Source organism: Haliotis cracherodii, unplaced genomic scaffold, assembly GCF_022045235.1.
Source record: "Haliotis cracherodii isolate W230 unplaced genomic scaffold, xgHalCrac1.p SCAF_10, whole genome shotgun sequence".
In the NCBI taxonomy this organism is placed as follows: Eukaryota; Metazoa; Mollusca; class Gastropoda; order Lepetellida; family Haliotidae; genus Haliotis; species Haliotis cracherodii.
Window position 1 is genome coordinate 16,075,329 of NW_027266265.1, and position 26,253 is coordinate 16,101,581.

At 38.5% G+C, this 26,253-nt stretch overlaps 1 protein-coding gene across 6 annotated transcripts in view; it reads left to right on the plus strand.

Annotated features, from left to right (window-relative positions):
* The window catches only part of LOC139454116 (solute carrier family 12 member 4-like), a 188,626-nt gene that overhangs the window by 81,262 nt on the left and 81,111 nt on the right, over positions 1-26,253 (plus strand). For 2 of the 6 annotated variants that reach the window (XM_071235631.1, XM_071235635.1), the window contains exons 1-2: positions 8,810-9,978; positions 10,327-10,521. The exons of 3 other annotated variants lie outside the window; for them this stretch is intronic. In XM_071235631.1, the coding sequence (XP_071091732.1) occupies positions 10,353-10,521 (169 nt within the window). In that variant the 5' untranslated portion in view covers positions 8,810-9,978; positions 10,327-10,352. Of the gene's footprint in view, positions 1-8,809; positions 9,979-10,326; positions 10,522-21,321; positions 21,668-26,253 lie in introns of those variants that run through there. One more of the 6 variants, XM_071235633.1, reaches the window with a different exon arrangement.

Genomic DNA, 26,253 nt, shown 5'->3' on the forward strand with positions numbered 1-26,253 from the left:
TAATGAATTGGGAGTTGTGATGGCTGTATTTTGATTGTAGACATCTCCAACACTGGATCAATATTTGTTCTTGCATTCTGTCTGGGAGGTTAATTCTTTTTCATTTCTTTCAGTCATTTATATATGGCGGTACAACTAGAGCTAGGCAATATCTTTGGGACTGTTATGAAGTGTTATCGTTTGTTGCAAGATAAATCTTGAAGTGTCTCAATTCAGAATGATTATAGCAACCAGTGAAGTCCTACACAGTCCTGTTGAAAATCTCTGGACCAGACAGTATTATGAAAATTGGTTTACGCATTCCTCCAGCCCCAGACTCATTAAAAGTTGAAGAAAATTAAAATTTAAAAGTTATTTTATTCTGCCGAATACAAACTTACATGTCCACCACATACTGTTTATAAAATAGGAACTCTGCAAGACTGACGACACAGACATTACTAATACCAATGTACACTTACACGAAGAACAAAAAGTACCACCAACTGACCAGGACTTTTCATACAAAGTAGAGCTGGGATGACTCCAAATTTACAACCCAGGTATCCAACCCCCTATTACCCAACTCTACCAAATGGAGGTCTCAAGAGTTGGGTACAAAATGTCCAATAGGGAATTATTTGACTGGAGCCCTGGCAAAAAATATACTCGCCACCAAAAGAAACGCGAACCATAGTAACATATCGAGAAGTATGAATGTTAAGAACATACCAGAAACCTATGATTGTGGGTTCGAATCACGGTACGCCGCGATTATGTTTCTAGGTTTGTCAGCACCATACCCGTGCTTATGGGTTTCATTGAAGTGGTAAACGTCTGGACCTTCATCACATCGGGCTTTCCTCCCACATTAAGGTGACAAGCCGTGATATAACTGGAATACTTTTGAAAGCGGCGTTAAACCCAACTCACTCACTCACTCACTCATGCACATTGGTTCACATACCAGTATGTTCATTTTTGCATCAAACCAATCTCAGATCTCTTGAATATAAGTAAGTCTTCATAAATTAACCACCATGTATGGTATTCATGTTTCTTTTTGCGGTGTGTATATAAAATTGTTCAGATCATGCATACACTGAATTTGCTGAAGCTTAATCTTTATAAAACTTAAGGAGTTCTATATCATTTGTGTCTTTAAACAATATCTCACATGACTCACCATGGGTCCGGGTAGTAGTGTTGGCACCCGGGTCCTACTCAGTACCCATCCGACCCGAGTACCCAAGTTACCCGTCCCAGCCCTAATACAAAGATCTGTAAACTGGGAAATATGACAAATTGGCCTTACATTATGTAGTACCGTAATCAACGTAATAAACGCCCTGCTCTAATAAGCGCCCATGAAATTTATCTTTCAACTGTTTTTTTACCAAAATATTATTCTAATAAGAGCACGCTAATTCTAATTTTGAGAGCGCTCTGGGTGATTATTACGTCGAAAACGGTATATGGTATAGACCATATTGTTACCTACATATACACAATGTGTTTGAAGTTGCATGATCATATCCCAGCTTGTCTGAATGATGACAGCTCAGTGATTAGAGTGTTTCCTCATCAAACAAAGTTCAATCCTTAATTTGGTGAAATGGGAACAGCCCCTCCTTGGTGTTCCTCCTTTGTAATGCGACTGCTTAGTTACTATTCCCCTACATTTCATCCTCCTCCAATAAATAAACAAACAAACAAACAGCTTTATCATGCCCTGTCAGAATGATGAGATCTGATTGCTTCACATGTTCTTGATAAAATACTATGTATACCACCTGGGTGGGAAGTAAATTTCTGGGCGCGAGAATAAATGCCTTATACCACGCCACGAAGACGACAGGATGCACGTGGATTTCTGAGCGGGAGAATAGATCCCTTATGACCTGCTTCGAAGCAAAAAGCTGCACAATGGAGCTAACTTCAGCTCAATCGAACAGCTGTTTTCTATCAATTTTGTATTTGTTTTAATTCTTTTACATAGGCAGGTTATAAAATGTCAGTAAGATAAATTTGTTGCAGCAGTATCACTTGGGGTTGATATCAGCATATTTTCATTGATAATGAAGTCAAGTTTTGAACTTACGTCAGTTGTCATGTCACTTTTCCTGATAACACAAATAAACAAGTACTATCTATTATCTCCTTATACCTAGTATTTGATGCAGCTGCAGCTGTCAATCTGTTGAACATGACATGTCCATATGGGTTTTCCATGCTTGACTTATCGTAGAAGTTTACCTTGTGCTGTCTGTCAGAGGTGTTGATAGATAATGTGCCTGTCATCAATAGTGTGGTGGCTGCACTTTAACATGATTACATGTATAGCAAGTTGCACATCTAGATTAAAGCGGTGATTTAAAATATTGAATTCTGAGGTAGAATACTTCCCTCGATGGTTCTTCCAGCTACTGTTGGTTCACCAGGGATGAGTAGACTGGGTTGTTTATCAGATAGTCTCAATTCTTGGGCAGTTAGTATGGGCAGTCTCTGTTCTTAGGCATTATTGAAGAGGATAGTTGTAATGAACTCAATGACCAAAAAAAACTCTGCATAGTATTTTCACAGGTTTTAATATATTAATGTGAAGATGCTTCCCTCCTATAAATACTTACATTGGCACAGTGAAGCACCTGTGACCTTTGTAAAAGTTGGAGTCCGGGTGCTGAACATGCAATTTACTGTGACTTCTGCTGTTGGGTTTAATCAACTTTGTCACGTGAAGAAGATATTCTCATGTAACCTTGCCGACTTAAAAGCTCCCCATTGATAAATGTCTCTATTGCTTTATTTCAACACCTGCTACCATCTGACTTCAGGCAGTAAATGCAGGGAATTGTTGATGTTATAGTTAGACATTAGGCATATCTTGTTACATTGAAACAAATTATCCAAGCCATTTGTCCTTGAAGAAAGGAAATACTCAGAGTGAGTGAGTGAATGCTTTTCAACACCATTGTCAGCAATAGTTAGCTGGGGCTTGTCAATACAGTCCAGTGTGGACCAGACAGACCAGCAGATGGAAGCCCAGGCAGGATCCTTGCCATCAGGGTGTGATTACACACCAGTAGACATGCCACAAACTGTTGCTGCCTCATCCTCCTTACAAGGGACTGCCCCGGAATTCCCTGGAGTACGGTGAACATCAGTGTAACAAATCCCCAACCAACTCATGGGCAGGATCGGTCCCCTTTATAACATGCATATTGATGTATAGGAATGTCAACTCTCCTCTCCGCACTGATGGATGTCTTCGTACTCAGCTGGACCTGATCATTGCTCATATTATCAACAACCTGTTATTTCTGTTGTCTCCCAAATATGATCTTTGTAAAGTGACTGTCTTAGCCTATGTGAGTTTGTGTAATTTGTGACCACCTTCATGGTCTAGTGAATAGTGTCTGTCAAGAGAGCAGAAGGTCGGTGTTTCAATCCCTGTCCATGTCATACCGAGAATCATCAATAGATGGTACTTTTTGTTACCCTGCCTTGCCATTGTTACCCTGCCAGGGGATAAACAAGTACTGGTTGGCTCGGAGTCAGTATAATACTGTGTCTGAGTAGGGTAGTTACATTCAAACTCTGCCATTCTAACTAGGTGGGCTCAGTTCAACTTGACTCATTTGAAAATCATTTTGCTGCCTTCTTCCCTCACAACAGACTATGATGATAAACAATAAAAGGAAACTGATAGAAATTAATTCACAGTACAGGTTTATTCAAAGATGACATTTGAGATCATCAATAAAGTATATCTGTAAGGTCCTACTTCATTGAAAACAGTAAATCCTCGAATGAGTACCATAAGAAGTAGAAATACAGTTTATTTATAAGAAAGAAATTTGAGTCAATATGTTTTTTATTGAGATAAATATTCTCTATGTTGAATTAATTATCAGATGTTTGTTTTTGTTTGACTTTTATCAGTCATCAACACTTAATATTAATTGCAACACCCTTCGTGAATTGTATTAAATCAACACCATGACAATCAGAAAAATAGTCTATTACATCCAAAGAATTCCTGATTTCTGGAAGTAAGATTATTGGATCCATGCCTCCGCTTCACTTTGCCTACTTTGCAAATAACAGATCTGCACAGGTACTCAATGTAAACAGCCCAGCCAATCAGAGAGCTATTTATGTAGTGGTTATCAATAGGCATGTCCATTTCCTTGTCATTAATGCAATCTGCGATTCCGATCAGTGTCCATTTCCTTCTCTTTAGCATCAAGGTTACGACTTTTTGCGTATCGACTTAATTAGTGCCAAGTTCAGGAATAAGGCAGAACACGATCAAGCAACAATGAAAAATGTATAAGTTTATTTTGAGCTTCTGTTGCATGTGAAGATCACACTGTACGTGCCTTGGCTTCCAGACAGGGACATTCGGAAATAGACCATACCTTTTTATCAGGAGAAGCGGTCTCCTTTTTGTCGAAATCCTTATTTGTTCAGAATATATTTTTCTAAGGCCATAATAAATTAATTAATAGATTTTTATCTTTCCTTGGGATACTCACTACCTAACATCAGCCTTGGCTCATCTTATTGTTCACTTGTATCTACAAATGAAGACAAGCGATGTATTCCCATCTAGTTGATGAGATTCCTCCGAAGGTTCCTGTTTGTGGGAATCATATCAATTAATGTTAATGATTTATGTGCACAGATTACTTTTATGGTACATTTGAAAAAAAATATAATATCAAAAATTAAAAGTCTCCTACCTATTGATCCATTTGCAAGAAAATCTAATACCGGTAATAATAATTCATCAAAGGTGTGAATCGTTGCTCATGCTATCAACCACTGGTTTGTCTCACCCAGACACAGATATAGATGGAATCTATTTCTGACTGCTTATAAATGGAGGTTATCACGTGAGTGTGTTTGGGAATGGTAAATATCCTAATGGTTAAGCGTGATAACCTCTTTATCATATAATGTCTGTCAATTCTGTGCTTGAAAGATCTCTTCCATCTCTCAAAAACATTACCTTAACAATTCAAGTTTTCCTGGAATATGCGCATTAATATACATTACGTCAGAAGGTAATTTACGTGTCCGTCGGACAGTGACAACAGTCAATATAAATCTAATTGAAACTTGTTTCTTATACAACAGTGTAACTTTATATGGGCAAAACAGCAATTGCCTGCACAAATTGTTTCTACTTACCTTTCGCGGTAATCCATCGGTCTGTCTGCTAAACCTAGTCTATGCTCATAACGTTACAAAGTGCAGTCGGATGTACCAACAGCGACAAAACCACACAAGGTAACAATTAGAATATATTTCGACAAAAATTCAACTGTTTTAATTTGAAGAAAAGGTTCCAAGCCACAAAGATGTACAAGCACGGAAATGGAAACTGATTTCGCCAGGCTAGTGTCCTTGCTAAATTGTTTCGCAATTTATATCGCTAAAACTGCCAAAACATGTAAAATGCCTTTAATGAGCTACGTCACAGTTAGACACTGATTTTCAGTATATTAGACTATTGTTTTGATAATGATAACAATTATCCCAGCAGTTTCTCCAGATTCCCGATGGTTAATTCTGACTCGATCACTGAATGAAAAGGGCGACTGAAACACTGAAAGTAGTCCCTACTTGACCTTTGATATTTGCATCTCTACCCGCATATGACTCCAATGAATATCATGTTTATCCGTTGGCTTTATCCTGTCAAGTAACCCACCAATTATATGAAATTTTTTTACAAAGAATTATTCTTGACAAGGTCAATATGTGCAATGATATTGGGGCTTCAGTAGAACATAGTGTTTCTTCACGTGGTACAGATTAACCAATGGAATAGCATGACTGTTAAAAGAGGAATAACAACATTAAAGCATGACAGGTTCTTTATGTATATGCCCTGGTACAACAACTCACACTTTACTACATCCTGAACAGGGACACAAACATCTACAGCTTTATCAGTTTGAAGTGATGCAGTTGGACCCACTGATAAACAGTGTATATCATAGTATCATTTCCTCCAGATTTACTCCTGTGTATTCTTGTCTCTAAACATGCAGCTATTCAGGCCATGTGTTACAGCTTCAACAGCAACTTGAGGTTTCAGCATTGTCATCACTCCATCTAGTCCTGCTCCATGACAGTGATTCTTTTTTTTAATCAATTTTCACTAAAACCCTAGACATGACTTTGTAATTAATAATTAATTCAATATTTTTTGGCTAAAATCCTAAGCCTGACTGTGTAATTTTTAATTAATTCAATATTTAGTTGCTAAAAACCTAAGCATGAATGTGTAATTTATTATTAATTTCATTATTTTTTACTGAAAAATTAGGCAAGTCTAGATCATACTAAACCAAGTCTAGTATCCTTGAAAACAGCAGGAGGAAAGGTTCAATTGAAAAAAAACCAAAACAATTATTTTAAAGAAATGTTTTCATAGACAGTTAGTTTGTCTACCCTACTATGCCTCTCTGCATGCTCATATTCATATGTGAAACAGAGAGCTAGAATTTACCTCACAAATCTGTGTTGATATGTTGTTTTACACCACACTGTCTCAGCCATATGCCAGCTGTACTATCTCCGCCATATGCCAGCTGTACTATCTCTGCCATATGCCAGCTGTACTATCTCAGCAATATGCCAGCTGTACTATCTCCGCCATATGCCAGCTGTACTACCTCAGTCATATGCCAGCTGTACTATCTCAGCCACATGCCAGCTGTACTATCTCAGTCATATGCCAGCTGTACTATCTCAGGCATTTGCCAGCTGTACTATCTCAGCCATATGCCAGCTGTACTATCTCAGTCATATGCCAGCTGTACTATCTCAGTCATATGCCAGCTGCACTATCTCAGTCATATGCCAGCTGTACTATCTCAGCCATATGCCAGCTGTACTATTTCAGCCATATGCCAACATCACCAACATCACAACAGCATGTTATTAATTGAGTCTTGACCAGACAAACCAATGCTTGATATTATGACCAACACCCCACACTGTCTGGTACGATGACACTTAATCGAACAAGTCACTGAGTCTGACCACAGATCCAATTAGCCAGCTCTTGTGACAAACAGATTTCTGGAGACCTCTGCAGTCCAGAATTCCCCCAGTGTCCTCACAAGACATCCTGTTGGGAAATACATAAGAAACTTCCGTGGATTTTAGTTACTGTGGATACCACAAGAGGCTTGAAATCAAAATTGTGATAAATTAGTTTTGACAAGACTGTTCATTGCTTCCCTCCCTCACATATTATAATAGAAAATCACTGTCAGCAATACGAGATTATATAAAAGTTGGAGATGATATGGAGATGTATATCAGTGGTAATGCATTGCTTGATAATTGGATAAGTGAGTGTACTGACACATGGCATTGATAGAACAAAAGAAGTTGAACTCCATAAGGGAATCCTGTCTTCATTGATTCTGCAGCTTCTAAATGGCACTAGAAAACATTGATGTTTGGACAGTGCTCACAGTTGGTGTCCAAAACTGCCTATATGACCATCTAATGTGGATGAGGGTATGTTGTATTAGTGTGGGATGTCCTGTGAAGAGGATGAATCAAACATGTCATCTATGTAGTGATATTAAAAGAATTCATGTCATCTTCACAAGATGCAATCAGTTAACTACATAAAAGAGTATTGGTTTTCATTACTATGTAATATATTTAGCCTATGAGGAGACTTATAATATATTCGCTCGGTTGCTACTTGAATTTTAGTTGTATATTTCTTTGTTTCAAGGGTTAATGGTCCAGAAATGTAAGTAAAATCCTTGAATCTTTGGAATGCCTCATGGAAATCAGACTGCATGGCATACAGTTGAATTTATTTAGTTGTCGTTCTGAGACAATGACCTTAAATATAGAAAAAATGCCGAATGTTCTTTTTTCTCTCTGGCATCTGTGAAGGGGTAGGCTGAATAGCCTATATTATTTTTTGGGAAATAAATTGATTTTTCCCTGTTTCAATTTCTCTGATGTGCAAAAGTTATGCGTCGGCATGGTCAGACAGCTCTTGTAGACGTTGGAATATCTCACGTTCTTATCCGAGCTGTAGATAGTGGCGATTAAGGGGAAGATGTGTTTTATCTTCTGATTACTTTGTCTCTATCGTTTATATCAGTTGTCAGGAACACAATTTCTCCTTTGCCCCAATTGTGAGTCATTTTTATCGTTGGTTATTTGCAACAGAAACTGATCAAGCTGTTTAACATGTCTTACGCAGTGAACGCCGGTATATGTCCGCGTCGGTTTCAGAGCGTGCGTAAGTTGTCGTTATCCACAATCCCAAGTTAGGTGATCACGAGGAAGGAAAGCATTCAGGAACACGTTCAGGAAGAGACAGAGAACCCGACTGTTTTGTAAAGGGGACACAATGTTTATTCTCTGTGGTATTGATCAGCAGATATTGCTGTGTATGGAGGAACTTGCTGGTGGATGATGTAAGAAGTGAAATGTAGTAGTGACAGGAATTTCAATTGTGAAGTTCAACCTTGGATGCTTGACGTTCATTCATGTTGAGACATTTCAGTGAGCATAGCCATCAGTTTTCACCAGGGATATTTTAATGTTTATTGGTATTGATATGGGTTATAAGGTATTAGAAATGGACAAGAGTTGAGGATTTTTATCCTGTTGATGTTTCTACTGGGAAAAGGAACAAATGGTAGTGAACATGCTTCCAGCCTTGACCTGAAATAAACACCTGTTGTCGAGATAATAAATATCTGGCTATGAGGTCATGCACATTAGAAACTGATCATAGGCAGTTTGCTGTGGAATATCAACACAAGGACTTGTATTCAACAGCTATTCAACAAGCTCTGATGAAGGGAATTCGAGGTATAGCACAGCCATGACACACGGACCATTTCATTAGAGGGAGGAAAACATATTCTAATTTACTTTCTGAATAAAAGTTACTGTGTACAGTTGGATAAAAAACCTGGAGAGTGGATATTTGATGAGTTTATTGAGAAGTTTGTGAAAAAAGAAGACTTTAGAGCACTCATAAGTTCACGGAAACATTAATCTAGACTCAAGTCTTGGTGAAGACATTGTGTGTGTGTGTACAGGTTGTGGTGTTATGGCGCTTATTGCTCCCATACATGCACAATACCCATGACTGACAGGGAATAACACGCTAGAGTCGTGGTTTGAATGAAGAAGTGCTTTACATTGTAATACTTGGAGGAAATTGTTCTGTGCATGAGGAAGGGAAAACTTACATTACAGCGTGTACATGTATTTCTCACTTCAGTGTCTTGTCAGTGAAACTTGATCTTGTGATAGAGTCTGTGTTGAATGAAGATCGTGTAGGCCATGCTGTAAGGATAACTGTACTATTACTGATCAATAGTATTCCATTTTCTGACCACATATCGCCAACCCTGAGAACACAAGTTGGTGCATTGTGTGTATACAACTTCTGACAGTGAAGTGATTTCGCATTAAAAGGGACAGCAGGTAAAATGTACATGCAACAGTGAACCTGTTATGAAATTCATGTTGGACATTGTTAACCCAGCCAGGTGATCAGTGCATTAGGCAGTGAGATAGGGGTACGCCCCCCAACAACCGCAGTAAGGAGATAGTGATATCTTCCGCGCTGTATCAACACAGGAGTGGGACACAGTTAGCGGGAAGGATATCGTAGCGAGAGAGAGCCTCAGTCAGCTGACTGGAGAGATTATTGAGAGACGGTTCCTCCCCTGCTCTCTCACAGGTGGAGTGCCATCCCGGATTATCTGCCATCAACGTCAGAACTGTCAAGGTTTTACTTTCAAGTCCATGCAGAGAATTGCTGTTGCTTCAACATGTTGTAATACAGCTGAATTTGTTTCCGGTGTGAGGAAATTTCTAGAAGCAAATTGATTGTTTGGGAAGTGATTGTATTTGTGGGATAGCCTGAGCTATTTCAAAGTGATTTGCCTAGCTCCAACTGAGGGTGGCTATTTTTGGATTACAAAAGTATCCTTGGTAATTAGGTGTTTGTGTGATTTATTTTTTTTAATTTTAGACTCATTATTCTTTTTTTACATGTGTTTTGAAGCCTGACTGCAGTGTCGAAGTCTACAGCCTCAATTAGTGTAATTTGTGAAATTGGGAAAAGTGTGACACTGGCAATATAGGATACATCGGGTGAAGGCAGACGTGTATTTGTGCCATGCTAATGATCATTTGTAAGATTTTATTGTGCTGACGATACCCACTGCATTGCTAAATCAATCTTGGGATCCTTAAGGAGTATAACAAATTTGATAGTTACCGTCATTGATCGAGCTGGAGACTCCAGTTGGTTTCCTCAATTGTTGAAAGCATAACGTGGAGATAGGCATGCCAAGATGAAACTTCTCGGAGTAGAAGCAGTAAACGAGGAAACCGCCTTCATACCCAAGACCGGCACTGACCAGGCAGCCACAGAAACTCCTACTATCATAGTAAGTTCTGCTGATCAACAACCCAACGGGAATGAAATTGAAAAGGCGGCCCCTACCGATGAGGAAGAAAAAGGTAGGCTGGCCATGGTTAACCTTCCTTGTGCTGAGTAGCTCTGTCTTAGTGCAGTGTGTGTAGTTAGAGGTTATTTAAAGTGCAGAGATTTAGACTGATTTGATGGAGGGTTGCCTTTCATATGCACACACATACTCTATATTTTCAATTCAGGTAAATAGATTGTCAATTAAAGATTGCAGTGTGTGTACTAGTAATTTGGAGTTGTTTAAAGTGATGAGGATTTAGACTGATTTGATGGTTAGGAATGTCCTTTCATATGCATACAAATACTCCATATTTTCATTTTGGATTAATAGATTGTTCTTTAAAGATTGCGGTATATTGATAACAGGGACTTTTTTTTAAGAGAGAGATTTAGACTGTTTGATGGTAGGGAATGTCCTTTTATATGCACACACATACTGTATATTTTCATTTTGGATAGAGAGATTGTGTCTCAGTTCATTGTGTGTATTGACAAGTCTGGGTTATTTCATGGGTACGGATTCTGACTGATTTGAATGCTTGTGGGTCAGGGGAGTCGTTACCTGTGGTAACACCAGGCCTTGTTTCCCAGTGAACAGGCCAGTAGCAGTGGCCCAGGACACAAAGACATTTACATTTCCAGGGTTCAATGAACCTGATAACTGAATGTGTAGATGTATGTATATGAATTAATAATGTTCACCTTGAGTCACACAGTCAGAATGGTCAGGATATTCTGTTGCAATAGGTCGGATGCAGTACTCACTGCAACATGAAAGATTTGTTGCAATAGGTCAGTTGCAGTGTTGCAATAGGTCAGATTTGTTGCATCAGGTTAGTGTGTTGCAGTAGGTCAGTTGCAGTGTTGCAGCAGGTTATTTGTCTTGTAATAGGCCAACTTTGTTGTATTAGATTAACAACAGTGTTGCAAATTATAGGCCTCTTGTCTTGCAATAGGCCAGATTTGTTGCAGTAGATCAGATTTGTTGCAATAGGTCAGATTTGTTGCAGTAGGTCAGCTGCAGGGTTGCAATATCTCTTGTCTGTTGAAAGTAGGTTTTTGTACAACACATTTGTGCACTAAAGACATTACAGACCTGATCCTTCCATGGCTCTGCTGTTCTCAAGGATTTGAGTGTTTTTGGTTGTTGTGTGTTAATAAACATGTAATCCAAGCATTAAGATGGATTGTGTAATGGGCCTGCTACACTGAAGATTGAAATGCACAGTCAAACAGTCATATCAAATCATCTAAAATTAATAAATGATAAGTTTTCTTCTTAACTGTGTATGACATTAGTTTCACAAAATCAATAGCTAACAGATACAGATCGCTATGGCGAATTGATTATACATATATCATATATCATTACTGGTAAATCTCTTGGCTTTTGCTCTGTATTCATATATCAAATAAGTAATCGAATACAGTCCAACCTATTACAACATGTACATTGTGAAGCAATTGATCATACTGACGTAATACCTTATTTTTGTGATAATGGAATCTCCTTTAATAGGCACACCATTAGTCTATATTCTAATTCCTGAAAAGTTCACTGTTACTTATCAAAAAATGATATCCTCTAGTGATACCACATTTTAATGAGAATATTTTTATTTGCGAACATAATTGATATATTTTCTTTCCATTATTTTATTTTCTGAAAAAGTTAATTGAGATTTCACAAAAAGTTATTTCCACAAGTGATACCTCATTTTAATGAGAATTACATTTTCTTTTATTTGCATACATAATTGATATAAATTCTTTCAATAATTTGTTGGGTTATTTTTCAAAATCACATTTTAGCCTCAGTAATGTTAACACCACCCATCAGGTGGTATAGAATAAGGCTGAAACAGCTGTCAGTGTTTTAATGACAGACAGAACTAATGCAAGCTGCACATGAAATGAGGTACAGGTACTTGGCAACATGGGGGGATAATTTCGTAACAAATTACGCTTCTAAAAGAACCAATCATGAAATAGGATGATACATTAGTTTTAATGACTTTGAATAATTGCCACAGGATGGCTGCTGTTAACAATGTTGGGAAGTTTTGATTTACAGCTTCAAATTAGCACCATTTCATGTTGAAAATCTGACCACCTGCTCAGGAGAGTATAGGTTTTGTTTCATCTATGTAGTAGATGTAATTATACTTGGAGTCGCTCCATGATGTTGGGATCAAAAGGTTACATGGAAATTGATAGCTGGAGAGGGATGATGAAATTGGATGATTTTTAAATCAAATCAGTTTTATCAGTGCTAGTAGCATATATTCAAGAATGTCCATATTATCAATATTGGCATGGCTTTTATAGCTTGCATGTTATGAAGATAAATGTAATATTATTTACTACATTGTCGTCATTGTGTGACGTCTTAACACTGTATGAAATCATCAATATTGCTCGGGAAATACATTAATGGTGAAACATATAGCCAGTTCCTGAAACATTAACACTCTTGACTATAGAAATGTTATCTTATAGATGAATGTTTTGTCATTTTGTGGTTAATTTTAAAAAAAAAACATGTTATAAACTCTTAAATACTTTTATTAAAAACTGTTAAAATGGTGAGAGATTTCCCTTTATCACTCTTAAGTAAAGTGTGAATTTGGTGCAGTTTTGTTTGTTTGCTTGTTGTTTAATGCCATACTCAGTAATATTCCAGCTTTGTGGCAGTTGTCTGAAACTAATTGAGTCCGAACAATCTAGTGATTGATAACATGAGCATTGATCCACACAAATGGGATATGATGACATTCATCAACCAAATCAGCAAGCCTGACTTCCTGATCCCATTAGTTGCCTCTTATGACAAACATTGGTTCTAGAAGACCACTTCTAACCCAGATCTCCATGGGTCTCTATCTATATAACGACAGCTTGTAAATAATCCAGTCTGGGACACACTGGGGGATGACAATTAACAATAGGAACTTTGTTTGGTAAGATGACACAAACACACATAACCGCCCCACCCTTATCAATCAGCTCTTCTGACAAGCATAGCGTACTCGTTCTCCTTCCTAATCCACATAAAGATTTCTTGATTAAGATTTTGTGAGTGAGTGAGTGGGTGAGTGAGATGAGTTTAAAAGAATTCACAGTAACTCCCTCCCTTTTTTTTAGTTGAACAGAAGATTAAATCATCTAATATTTATATCAGTAAATCTTTTATCTCGATGCTTTAGCAATAAAAGTTTATGAATAGCAATACTAAATTAATAATTCACTGCAACAGAAATATATATTAAGATTATCTTGGTTAAGATGGACATTGATAAAGCAGAACACATTATTTTAGACCATTAATAGATCAGCCTAGTTCATATGTAGTATTAAATTAATTAATTAATAACAGGTCTATATGCATACAGAATAATCTTATTTGTAATTGATACTTATTAGAAATCGGTGATACTTTTGAGTTGATGTGTCGATACTGACATTTCCACTGAATGACTGTCCTACAGGACTGATTGTTTGTGATGAAAGATATCATCATGAACGAATAATGGCTGAATATCATTCATCATGGGTATTCTGGGTTAAGAAGGTACTAACCACGCACTGCCTACCATGGAATCAACTAAAAAGGTCATTGGATGATCAAAATGGTTGTTCAGAAAAGACAATACTCAGATGAGGGACAACCTACCAGCTGTGGCCACAGTTTTGAAGTCATCTTGATCACACATTATTAAGGATGTGTTATACATAAATACTGCTGACTCTGCCTTTAAACTCAACTCTCTTGAATATATTGGCAAGGGATAGTTTTGTACTTCATCAACTCACAATAAATGAAAAATCTTCTTCCCCATGCTTGGTTGTCATAGTGATGTATGACTTGGTAGTCATGGTAACAGGTATGTAGTGCAAAATGAGAGCTGGCAGACGACATATTTTTGTCACAGCTTGTCTTTTAGTGTTTTGAATTTGATTAAGTCTCCAAAATTCAATTATTCAGTGCCCACGGCAGAAAGCACATTGAAAATGGTAATAGCATTAAGCCTTAACAAGTAACACTTAGGTGTTAAAAAAAATGTTTTGGATTCCAATAAGCCGATCATTCTAAAGCTTGTGTGCTGTACCAATTTCATGGATGTCATCGTCAACCAATGAGAATTGGGACATTATCATTGTATGTCAGTTTGATTAAAACACATAAATAATCTATTATGGCCAACCTGGAGCCTTGAGTGGGCATGGACGTCCCAGTCATCTCATATTACACAATTCCCAGAACAGATCTGAGTCCCTTAGGCGTGCACTGAACCTAGGATCATGGGTTCGAATCTCAGTCCTCCCTAATTATGTATCAGTTTGTCAGCACCATACCCCTGCTCATGTCTCACCAAAATGGTATATGTCTTTGACATGCATCACTTCAGGCTTTCTTCCCTGTTCAAGACCACCAAGAGAGTGGAAGGTCCAGGGTTCGAAACCCCGTCCGCATCATACCAGAAGATGTTAAATGATGGTTCTTGTTGTTACCCTGTCTGGCACTTGGCATTAAAGGGCTAAAACAAGGACTGGTTGGCTCAGAGTCAGTATACTGTGTCTGAATGGGTTATTCATCTTAAACTGTGGCATGGTATCTCAGTGAGGTAGCACTATGAAATAGGCATCAGTCCAACTAGTACAAGCAGCCACACATGCATGCACGCACGCACGCACGCATGCATGCAAATCGCTATGTAAATGTTATAATCTTGGATGCGACATTAAACCCCATTTCACCACACCTTCCCTGTTCAAAGCGATGTTAAATCAGACTCACTCACTCCCTCTTTCTGATGTCCCGTGAGATCACTGAAATAATGTTCAAAGTGGCTTTAGACCCAACTCATTGTCTAAGGATCTCCAAATTTGGTGATCCATGTGATGTGAACAAGAACATGCTTTAGGTTTGATTCCACACTGTCCAAATCAGGTTAAGTCCACTAGCCTGTTTTAGACTATAATAAGATGAGCATGTGCTTGATGAAAGGATTACCTTTTGAGGGTAGATAAGACATATTCTAATCTCATCAGTGAGGGAATCAAAGAGTGTTATATATGGACATATTATCTCTTTCTCAACTCACTGGATTAAGTGATTTAGACATCAGAATCCAAAGCATTGATGCGAAGAGCTTGTGCATCATCCTGCCTTCGTGAGGATCAAGTATCTGCTGATGTTACAGTGTTAGAGGCAGAGCAGGACACTCTGATAATTACATTGTGAAGTGGGTGGATGACAACAGGTGCTTGTTAAGTTACTGTCAGCTTGATCCAGTTAAGAATGCAGTCTACGATAGATTGATCCACCTAAGAATGCAGTCTATGATAGCTTGATCCAGTTCTGGATGCATGCTGTCGGTATTTCATGCTAATATCTCATACACTGCACAGCGCTGCACTTTGATCCCGAGATAAATATACTATGCTGTTATCAATGGTAAAACATCCTTCTTGTGTCACAGACATCGATTAGGGATTGCTGAAATTATATTTGATATTTTGCTGTCTACACATTTCTGGTTGTCTTTGTTATATGGGTAAATAAGAGTCATTTTATAACTCCATTACTAATGAACCAAGAGATTAAGTTTCGATTTCGAGTTGTTAAAACTGGAAGATTTTGGGGATATACTCTTTATTAATAGACTGAAGTGTGACATTGTTATTATTCAGGTTTACTCCCATAATGCTGTTTCTACAGGCTGGGAGAGTTTGATCCAGGTTGGCCCTGATTATGTTTCTAGGTTTGTCAGTATCATACCAGTGCTTGTAGTTTCACCAAAGTAGTAAACATCTAAGATCTGCTTCACTTTCCTGAGTCCCACATCCAGCTGACATGCTTTGATACAACTGACATACTCAAAGTGGTGTCAAACTCGCTCACTCACTCACTCACTCACTCACTCACTCACTTACTCACTCACTCACTTACTCACTTGTGTGGATGTTGTTTACCTTGTAAACTGATCATTATTCAAACTGCTCAACCTATGTTGCCCCCAACTCTTGACACATGTGCCAAGAAAACCCATAAACAAGAAATAAAATTGCCCATGCCTAAACTACGTAACTTAAGTCTCCACGCCAACACAAATAGTCTTTTATGCCTGTGATTGAATCATGAAAGCCAGAACAAATTCCTCCAGAGTGTTTCACATTGAAAGATTGCGATCATCAGGTGTTTATGCCATGTTCTTATAAACCGCTCCTACGTCTTTGGTAGTCCTTTGAAGACCTGGAACATAAATGATGCATCGTACTGTGGGAATTATGGGTGACGGGTGACTCACTTTGAAATCTCGGCACCCAGATATATCTTTATCTGTTTAATGTTGTCAAAGCTTCTGCAGATTTCTTTCTGTGGGTTGAAGTGTCGTCGTCCACAAGTAACTGAAATCTGGAGAGGCATTCCCTGTAATGTTGTAGATTAAAGGTAGTGGTAACATCAAAGGAATACTACATTAACTCATCACTGGCAGTGGACTGAGATGCTCATGATATTGTATCAAATGTTTTGTTTCAAGGAGACTATTTTCTGTGGTAGATGGTTTTTGTGTGGCTTTAGTCATTGCTTCAGCAAATTATCATGGCAGATGAGACCAATGCATTCACACGCATTGTACCCATGTCTTCAGCTTGATCTGGGCTTGAACCTTTATCCACTCCACTCTACCAAAATACCCACAAACCGTCATACAGATATACTTGGTTTGTTCTGTCTCTACATTATGTAGGGTATGACACTATATAGAATATTGCACGATAGTGAGTATGACATTATATAGAATTTGGCATTATTATGAGTAAGGCATTATAGAAATATGGCATTGCTGTGAATATGACACCATATAGAATATTGCACGATAGTGAGTATGACATTATATAGAATTTGGCATTATCATGAGTAAGGCATTATAGTAAATATGGCATTGGAGTGAATACGATTCTGTGTTTAGTATGACATTATGGTGTATGGTACTATTGTGAGTATGCCTTTATGGCCATTATGACATCAGAGCAAATAGTGCGTTATAAAGGGAACTTCAGACATAAAAGGTTCTACACTGATTTATCTATTTCGTGACTGTTTCTTTAAGACTGCGAAAGTTTGATAGATCTTCTAGTTTTGATAGCAAGGAGCACAGTAGTTTGTCAAGAAACTTCAGAGCTATGTCCTGAGAGAGTCCATCAGTAATAAGCTGCCTGGAGAGCACATACACCATAATGTATATGCCACATAGGTAGGCTTGATCGGAAAGCCGATTAATCAGAAATTATTTTAAGTTTGGTCTCTTCAGAGGAACTCCGTTGTATTGATTAGGCATATTTAATCACAAATTCTGCCAAATGTGACTATGGCCTTCTCCCTTATGTATTGGATGGGATTGAAAACTACTTTCATTTCCTTGGTTTCATGTGTGCTTATGTCCAAAGTGAAACTAACTCCCAAAAGAGGTTTTGATGGCATTTATCAAATTTGAAAAATGACAGAAATATCAGTGATGATCAGGGAAAAACCTGCTAAATTGGCAGAGCTTGGAAAAGAAGGATCTAATATCTTCAAATATTTTTTTTGCATCAGAATGATGGAAAGTTCCTATTGATTCCTTGTGTGAAATCTTTTGAAGTTGTTTTCTGAAACTTGGAGGCATTTTAAAGCTGCCACTAATATGAAAAGGGCACTTATCAAATAGAAAGGTGTAGGGACGTGATGATGGTTTTAATAAATCTAACTCAAAGTTGATTCGTTTAGAATAAAGTGTCATGGTTCTGCTGACTTGACCCAGAGAAAGGAAATGTGATCGAAGCATCCCTGTAACAAGACTAGTTATGAAGCTGATATTCTCTTGATTGATTTTGCAAAGTGAGTTTAGCTTAAACTGAATTTCAGGTATATCATTATGTGTTTGCCAAAAGTAGGGGTAAATCCATTGACATTTACTGCCCCTGTGAAACCTCTGAGCAGGGTTATGGTGTTGACAAACCTAGAATCATCGAGGACACAACCTTAATTACGATCAGCAGACATCTTGGCAACTAAGGGACACAACTCTGCACAGTAACATTTCAGCTTTATAAACACCAGCGATACCAATGCACCAATTTTGGAGAATTAGCATCACATTATGACAAAGGCAAAAATTGGTGAATGGAACTTGTTATTGTGCTGCAGTTGTCTCAGTTGCAAGATGTTTTAGGCATGAGTTTTAATGATTAAATTATGTCTCTGTATCTTTTGATATTAGTTTAGGTTTCAGAACTGTACAAAAACTGCTGTTTTGTATCCATCATTAGACAGAAGATCTGTCATAAGGATAACTGATAGGCTGGTCAGTTCCTGTACACAGATGGCATACATGGCATTAAAGGGTTCTCATTCTTGTAACAGGGCTAGAGGTCTCGTATCATTGGGCATACAGGTCTCATATCATTGGGCATACAGTTCTCTTATCATGGGGCATACTAGTCCCTTATCATTAGGGATACAGGTCCCTTATCACTGGGCATACAGGTCTCTTGTCATGGGGCATACAGGTCCCTTATCACTGGGCATACAGGTCCCTTATCACTGGTAATGCAGGTCTCTTATCATGGGGCATACAGGTCCCTTATCACTGGGCATACAGTTCTCTTATTATTAGGGATACAGGTTCCTTATCACTGGGCATACAGGTCCCTTATTATTAGGGATACAGGTCTCTTGTCAGGGCATTCAGGTCCCTTATCACTGGGCATACAGGTCACTTATGGGGCATACAGGCACCTTATCATTGGGAATACAGGTATCTTGTCAGGGCATACAGGTCCCTTATCATGGGGCATACAGGTCCCTTATCACGGGGCATTCAGGTCCCTTATCACAGGGCATTCAGGTCCCTTATCACAGGGCATACAGGTCCCTTATCATGGGGCATACAGGTCTCTTATCAGGGCATACAGGTCTCTTCTCAGGGCATCCAGGTCCTTTATCAAGGCATTCAGGTCCCTAATCACAGGGCATCCAGGTCCCTTATCACTGAGCATACAGGTCCCTTATCATGGAGCACACAGGTCTCTTCTCAGGGCATACAGGTCCCTTATCAGGGCATACAGGTCTCTCATCACAGGGCATACAGGTCTCTTATCACAGGGCATACAGGCCGGGCTCTTATCACAGGGCATACAGGCCGGGCTCTTATCACAGGGCATACAGGGCTCTTATCAAGGCATACATGGCTCTTATAACAGGACATTACAGGTCTCTTGTCACAGAGCATCCAGGTCCAGCCCTTGGTTCCGTATCACAGTGTATTGGAGGTCTGGTATCACAGGGCATTTGTCGGTGGGGCATGTTGTGATCCCCAGATACAATTATTACTTACTCTGTGTTTCCACACCAAGGTGGCTGTGTTAACAACAACAAGAGCTGAAATTGGAGAACACTAATGAGATTAAAGGTATCACATTGTAATGATGGGGATTGTTACCATGGGCCATGTCAGTAAGTGATCAGAGTTGGGTATACGATCACTTGAGATGCTTGGGAGAAAAGTGGGTGTAGACTGGTACTGAGACACGACAACCCGAAGCCATTGGATGGGAGTGCCAAAAATAAGCCAGAGCAGAAGTGAAATTGGATTCTTTTTCAAGAATAATAAATGTAGGCAGAAATAGGTTTGTGAAAGATTGGCATAAATGAAAGGTGTAAGCAAAGCAAGAGGCAGAAGGTTCACAACGGATATCATTATGATTGCTTCTCAGAATGACAGAAGTGTGTTATCATAGTTTGATTTCCAGATTGGCCAAGATTAAAATTCTTATAAATGTTTTATTGATGTCGAAGACCTGTATCTTTGGGGGCTTTCTTCTCACATTATGCTCACACACCTTGATGTAACCGAAATATTCTGTTCAAAGTCATGTTAAACCTAACTCACTCACTCACAATAGCAAGGGAGAATCTAGTGGAAATTGATAAATGTGAGTTTGGCTCTTCAACTTAGAATTTTTGTAAATATATTCATTTTTTTCTTCAAACTTAAAAAAACAAAAAAAATTAAAACATAGCCTTCAGCCATTCAGAATGAATTTCCAGTTTAATGTTTCATAGATTCATTTGAAACTTTCTTAAACAAATTGTTTTCACAATCTTTCCATTTGCTCATTTAAAAGAAAGAGTTGTTGCAAGACAGAACTTGAGGATCATGACATATATTCCAACATATCCAAGTAAAAGAATCAAATTCACACCTTGATTCTTCATTATTATGATTGACTGTACATTTACAATACTCAAGGTCTATCTCATTTCAAAGCAAACAACAAAATCCCAACATTAAATAAGCTTGTTGTGCTTCCCATTGAAGCTTATAATAAACATGGTTAGAATCTGTCCGGCAACTGCTACAGGGTATTATGCACTTCAATAACAATCTCTGGGAACAACCAGGTATATACGGGTGATATTCAAAAGGCATACCGGCTTTGGAAACTCCAAGCTTTCAACATATTCCATACCTACCTGTGGCTTCTTGCTGTGGGGGGATATCCCATTATGTGTAAACTTTTATTTCAGTGTTTCGGTGCTGCCGTAAGACATATTGATTTCAGCTTAAAAACTCAGTGCTGTGCCTCTCCATGTTGGAACATTGGCAGCAAGGGGTAGAGTTAACTGTAAGGAGCTTATGTTGTTAAAGACAGTTGTCCTAGGGAGGTGTGCTGGTTGAGCCTGCTCGCTCATAGATGCAATCTTTGTTTGTGGGATATATCGATTAGCAAAAGTTTACTTTTGGGTTTATTACATGGGAACTTTTTTGTTGCGTTAATCGAGAGATAAAAAGCAAATTTATGAAGTCTGAGTTGAGGTTAAATGGATTCCAGTAGCGTCATTATTAGAGTTGTGCTTGGGATGAAATGACGAACGGATTAATGTGAGAAATTTATACCTTAGTGGTCCCAGATCAATATTTTAAGACTGGCTTTGTGATTGGGAGGGTGAGATCGGAGATTATTCAGCGATGAAGTTGCTGGGAGTGGAGAGTGTGTCAGAGCAAGGTGCGGCAACGACTAATGTGGAAAGTAATGAACTGAAAACATTGCTCCCGAAACCTGCCGAGACATCAGAACCCGCGGATAGTAAAACTGACAAAAGTGATGAAATCATTGATGATGAGAGAGGTAGGTTTTTGATGGGGTTTCACATTTTATACACTTTTCCTTCTAATTGTCTGTTTCCTAAAGTTTTCAATCTTTGCAAATAGCTGTGTTAATTGGATTCTATATATGTCGGGAAATAAATGATTTCATTTCGATACTGTACCAAGTGTTATATGTAGTAATCATGTTTCGGATACTTTATCGCATGACTTAAGGGTCAGCCACGTTTGTGATAATCGTCTTGTGATTACCATCGCCGTCTTCTTTATGTTTTCTTCAGAAATGGAACGGTGGTGAAACAAGTTGTTTTCAGTCAGAATTAAATTTTGTCTTGTTTTTTTTATTCTCTCAAAGTTGGCAAGTTGCACCAAACAACATCTGTGTATCGCGAGAAGAATTATGTTGTGCCAAGTAATTCTTCTGTTTATAAACAACAAAAAATTATTTGGGGATCATGCTGGGGAAATTTGTTTACATATATTTTGACAAAAACCGTAATGAGAGAGTCTTTGATGGGTTTTAAAGGCAATATTTGCAATTATTCTTGGTAGGTAAAACATTTTTGTCCCAGTAATTAGTGATCTGTTTGAAGATATATCAGAATCTGTTACATTTGTTAGGTTCAAAGTGATTTATCAACACCTGCTCAGATAATGACTGACTGAGTATGTTTTAACTCCGCTTTTAGTAATATTCCAGCAATATCACGGCAGGGGACACCAGAAATGGGCTTCACACATTGTACCCATGTCGGGAATCGAACCCGCTCAGATAATGATATTTAGCCCCAAGTCTGTATTAAATGTCAGTATAAATTCCCAAATAGGAAGAAAGATTTCCCAATTCATGTTTTTATAGTTATAACTAATCTTATGGCTTGTTAATTTGTATTTTTAGGATAGCAGGACCATTACAGAGGAAGAGGCTTTAATGCTTACTGTAATCTGCGTAATAAGCGCCAAGGGCACTCTCAAAATTAGAAATAGGGGGCTCTTATTAGAATATTATTTTGGTGGAAAAAGCAGAGTTGAAAGATAAATTTTGTGGTTTATGCTGACAGACTGAAATGTAGTGTGACAGATATATTTTTGCAGAATTTAATTGCCCATAATTAAGAATGCATATAATACACGAGTGTGTAATATACGAGAATAAATAAGTCTTTTGTACATTGATCAATCGGAAGGGGTGGTAATTGGGATTGTTCACTAGCCAATATATTAGGAAATATCAACGTGGGAGTTTATTAGAGCGGGGCGTTATTACGTCGATAACGGTAGTTATATATAAAGAAAAAATCATTTAAAAAATCCAAAATTTTCAACAAAATGATGAATTTCTTCCCAATTTGCCTGCCAAGGACACTTTGTTCAGAATCCTAGCTAAATCCCTGGTTCATGGGTGGCCCATCTAATGATATATGACAGATATTTCAAATCAATACCTTCATCAAACCAATTGTTGCCCAAAAACCTTCAGATGTACCAGTGCACCATGCTTGGCTTAAACACTTACTGAAATGGGGATAGATGATCTAGCTTATAGTGCACATCAACAGCATGGATAGCTGTTCATGCTATCAACCACTGGTTTGACTAGGCTTGATTAGGGGCATTGGTGCCCCAGTTGTCTAAAGCACCTCAATTGACTGCAGAGTTGCATCCATGGGTACACTAGAAACCTATGGTCATAGGTTTGAATCCCGGTTTGCCCGATTAAGTTCCTAGGTTTGTCAGCACCATACCCATGCTCGTGGCTTTCACCAAAGTGGTAAACATCTAAGTCCTTCTTCACTTTAGGCATTTAAATCCAACGCACTCACTCACTCTTGGCCCCTGGGATCTAGCTGTAATTGTGCTGATTGTGGTGTTTACCAGGTCACTCACTCAAAGGCCATTATCCAAGAAAACTACATGGTTTGAAACTCTGTCAAATCAACCACTCTGTTTTACACCCTCTTCCAGACATGTATTTTCAGTGCCGACATGTTATCATTAACAATATATCCGAAAGAAGGAACTAATCACTCCAACTAATCAAACTTGATCCGTCTGTCCCATCACCACCTCCCAAACTCTGCCAACTTTGAAGTGATTTATAAATGCCAAGCTCCATTTATGGTCAAGTTCATTTGTTTTAGATATTACCCAGTGATCAATCCATCCTCAGTAATCTAGTGCCTGTCGTTATCACCTTGCCTGAACAAACAGCCGATGATTTGGGTAACCATTTCCAGAGGAAGCATTATGGAACCACCACAGCCAGCAGATCGGAACATGGCAGTGCAGTCCCTGCACTTACACAGTGCCCAGCAATGTGAAAGCACTTGTTGATCTAAGGGTATTAGCAGCCCTTTGGGATCACATTTTAATATAGAAAGATAGATTAACTTCTATTTTTGTAAATATGATTTCATAATGGTTTGTGAAATATCTATTGTGTAAATGCTTGATTATTTCAATTACAGACCCTGGAGAGTTGCAATAGTTATGAATTATCGATTTCAGAGAGAAAACTTCAGGGGTAACATAATGGTTAAGGTGGGTTAAGCGTTTGCTCTTCATGCAAGGACCAAGACTGGATTCCAAACATCTGGGTGAAGCTGATGCTATAGCTGCAATAAAAACAATATTCATCATATTCACTCTTATCAAAGTTATTTTAAAATCGATTTCATTTCAAAGTTGTAATAATGTCATTCTGACACAAACCTTATCGTATAGTGCAACATGTTTGAAGAATGACTTATTTTCTGTCATTGTTTGCTACCTCAATTGACTGCATCTGTCTTGTGGCTAGAGCGTCTACCCTGAGAGAGCAGCATTATACTAAAGATGTTAAAAGATGGTACTTGTTGTTACCCTGCTTGGCACTCGACACTAAGGGAATAAAACAAGGACTGGTCAGCTTGGAGTCAGTATACTGTGTCTGAGTGGGGTAAATCATGTTGAAACTGTGGTATGGCCTCTCAGTGGGTTAGCACTATTAAATCTGCATTCATCCAGAACTGTACAAGCAGCCCCATGCCACACATCACACACACCTGCAACTCACACATATGCATGTAAAATACTTTATCAGTGCAATAATCTTGAATGCAACGTTAACCCCATTTAAGACATCTAGTCTCTGAAATAAACCTATCTTACAGTAAAAAAACAGTAGTTAAATTATCTTAATAAAAATATAATAAAAAGGAGCCCAGAGACTCTCTTCATTTTCAGATACTGCATACTGCAGTAAACTAGACTTGCCAAACGCAATAGACTTGCATGGGTTGTTTTGGATATATTTGTATCAGGGTCTGTATGACAGACTACCATTTCACCTCACTTCATTATTGTCGGTGATTGCTTCCAAACGAAATAAGAATCCTTGTCACAGACCAGAGCACCACCTCGATGTATTCCTGGAAAGATTTGGTTTATGGGAATGGTGGTGTGAGTGGGATCCCTTCTTGCTTCCCTCCAGACTCGTCCTTGTGCAGGAAGATGGCTGTGGTACACCTGGGATGATAACTGCCTTTGAAGCTCGTCATGGACAGTTTTAATATACTCCTATCATTATCAGGCTCTCACATCGATGCTGACAGTGAAGGCACGGACAGGTGCAGGATGAAATAGGTTATCACAGTCCCACTGACCCCTGATAATGTTGGCTAGATCTTAGCATGTCTTGGGAGTTATGATTGACTTTGTGGAACGGGGCCCAGACACTGGGCATGTAACTCTTTTGAAAGTGTTAATTGTCCTCTGTGATGAACCATCTATCTAGATCAGGATTATTTTGGTCTGATCTCAAAGATCACAGCTCCTGATAGCATTTGAATTTCCAACTATTCACTGACAAGACTGTATGACATGGGGAAGATATCAACCATGGATAAGTTTGAAGATTTGTATGTATCAGGCTATGTTCTGTTGGATATGTGGTGGCCCAGACCTCCAAGGTGATGTAGGTTGCTTAAACAGAATTGCATCCCTTAGCTGTGTCAGGATCAGCAGATTCTGGGTGTGGAGATTCACATTGGTTATGATCCTTGGTCTGTCAGCACCAAGCTTGTGAGTTTCACCAAAGTGATAAACATCTGACCCTTGCATCCACACTTGCCTGGCACTTGCCTGACTCACAGATGCAGGAGGATTGGCAGCTTAATTCTACATTGTATTTGATCTTGTCTGTTCCCGTGAGGTGAAAGTTTCACACCCAGGGTTATATAAGTGGGCTCCAGGACAGACATCATTTCAAACTTTTCCATGAAATGCTTTCCCTTTTAGTAAACATGAAAATGAGCTACAGACATCGATAGTAGATCTCCATATCAATGTATAATAGTGAACATGGGCTCAACCGATCTCACTGGGCTACTCACGGGTCACCACACTACCCAGAAATTTAGAAGGGAATCCTACTCATGGAGTCTACAATAATTTGGCAAGTCTAGATTGACTCAGTTCTTGAAATTATGCATTGTCATGAGCTCCATCTGGATTTCCCATTTTATTTTGTGGACATTTATTTTTAATAAGATAACTTATTTCTGGGTTAAATGTTAGTCTACACTAACCTCTCTCACCTCATGGAACGATCCGTGACGATCCGGGGTG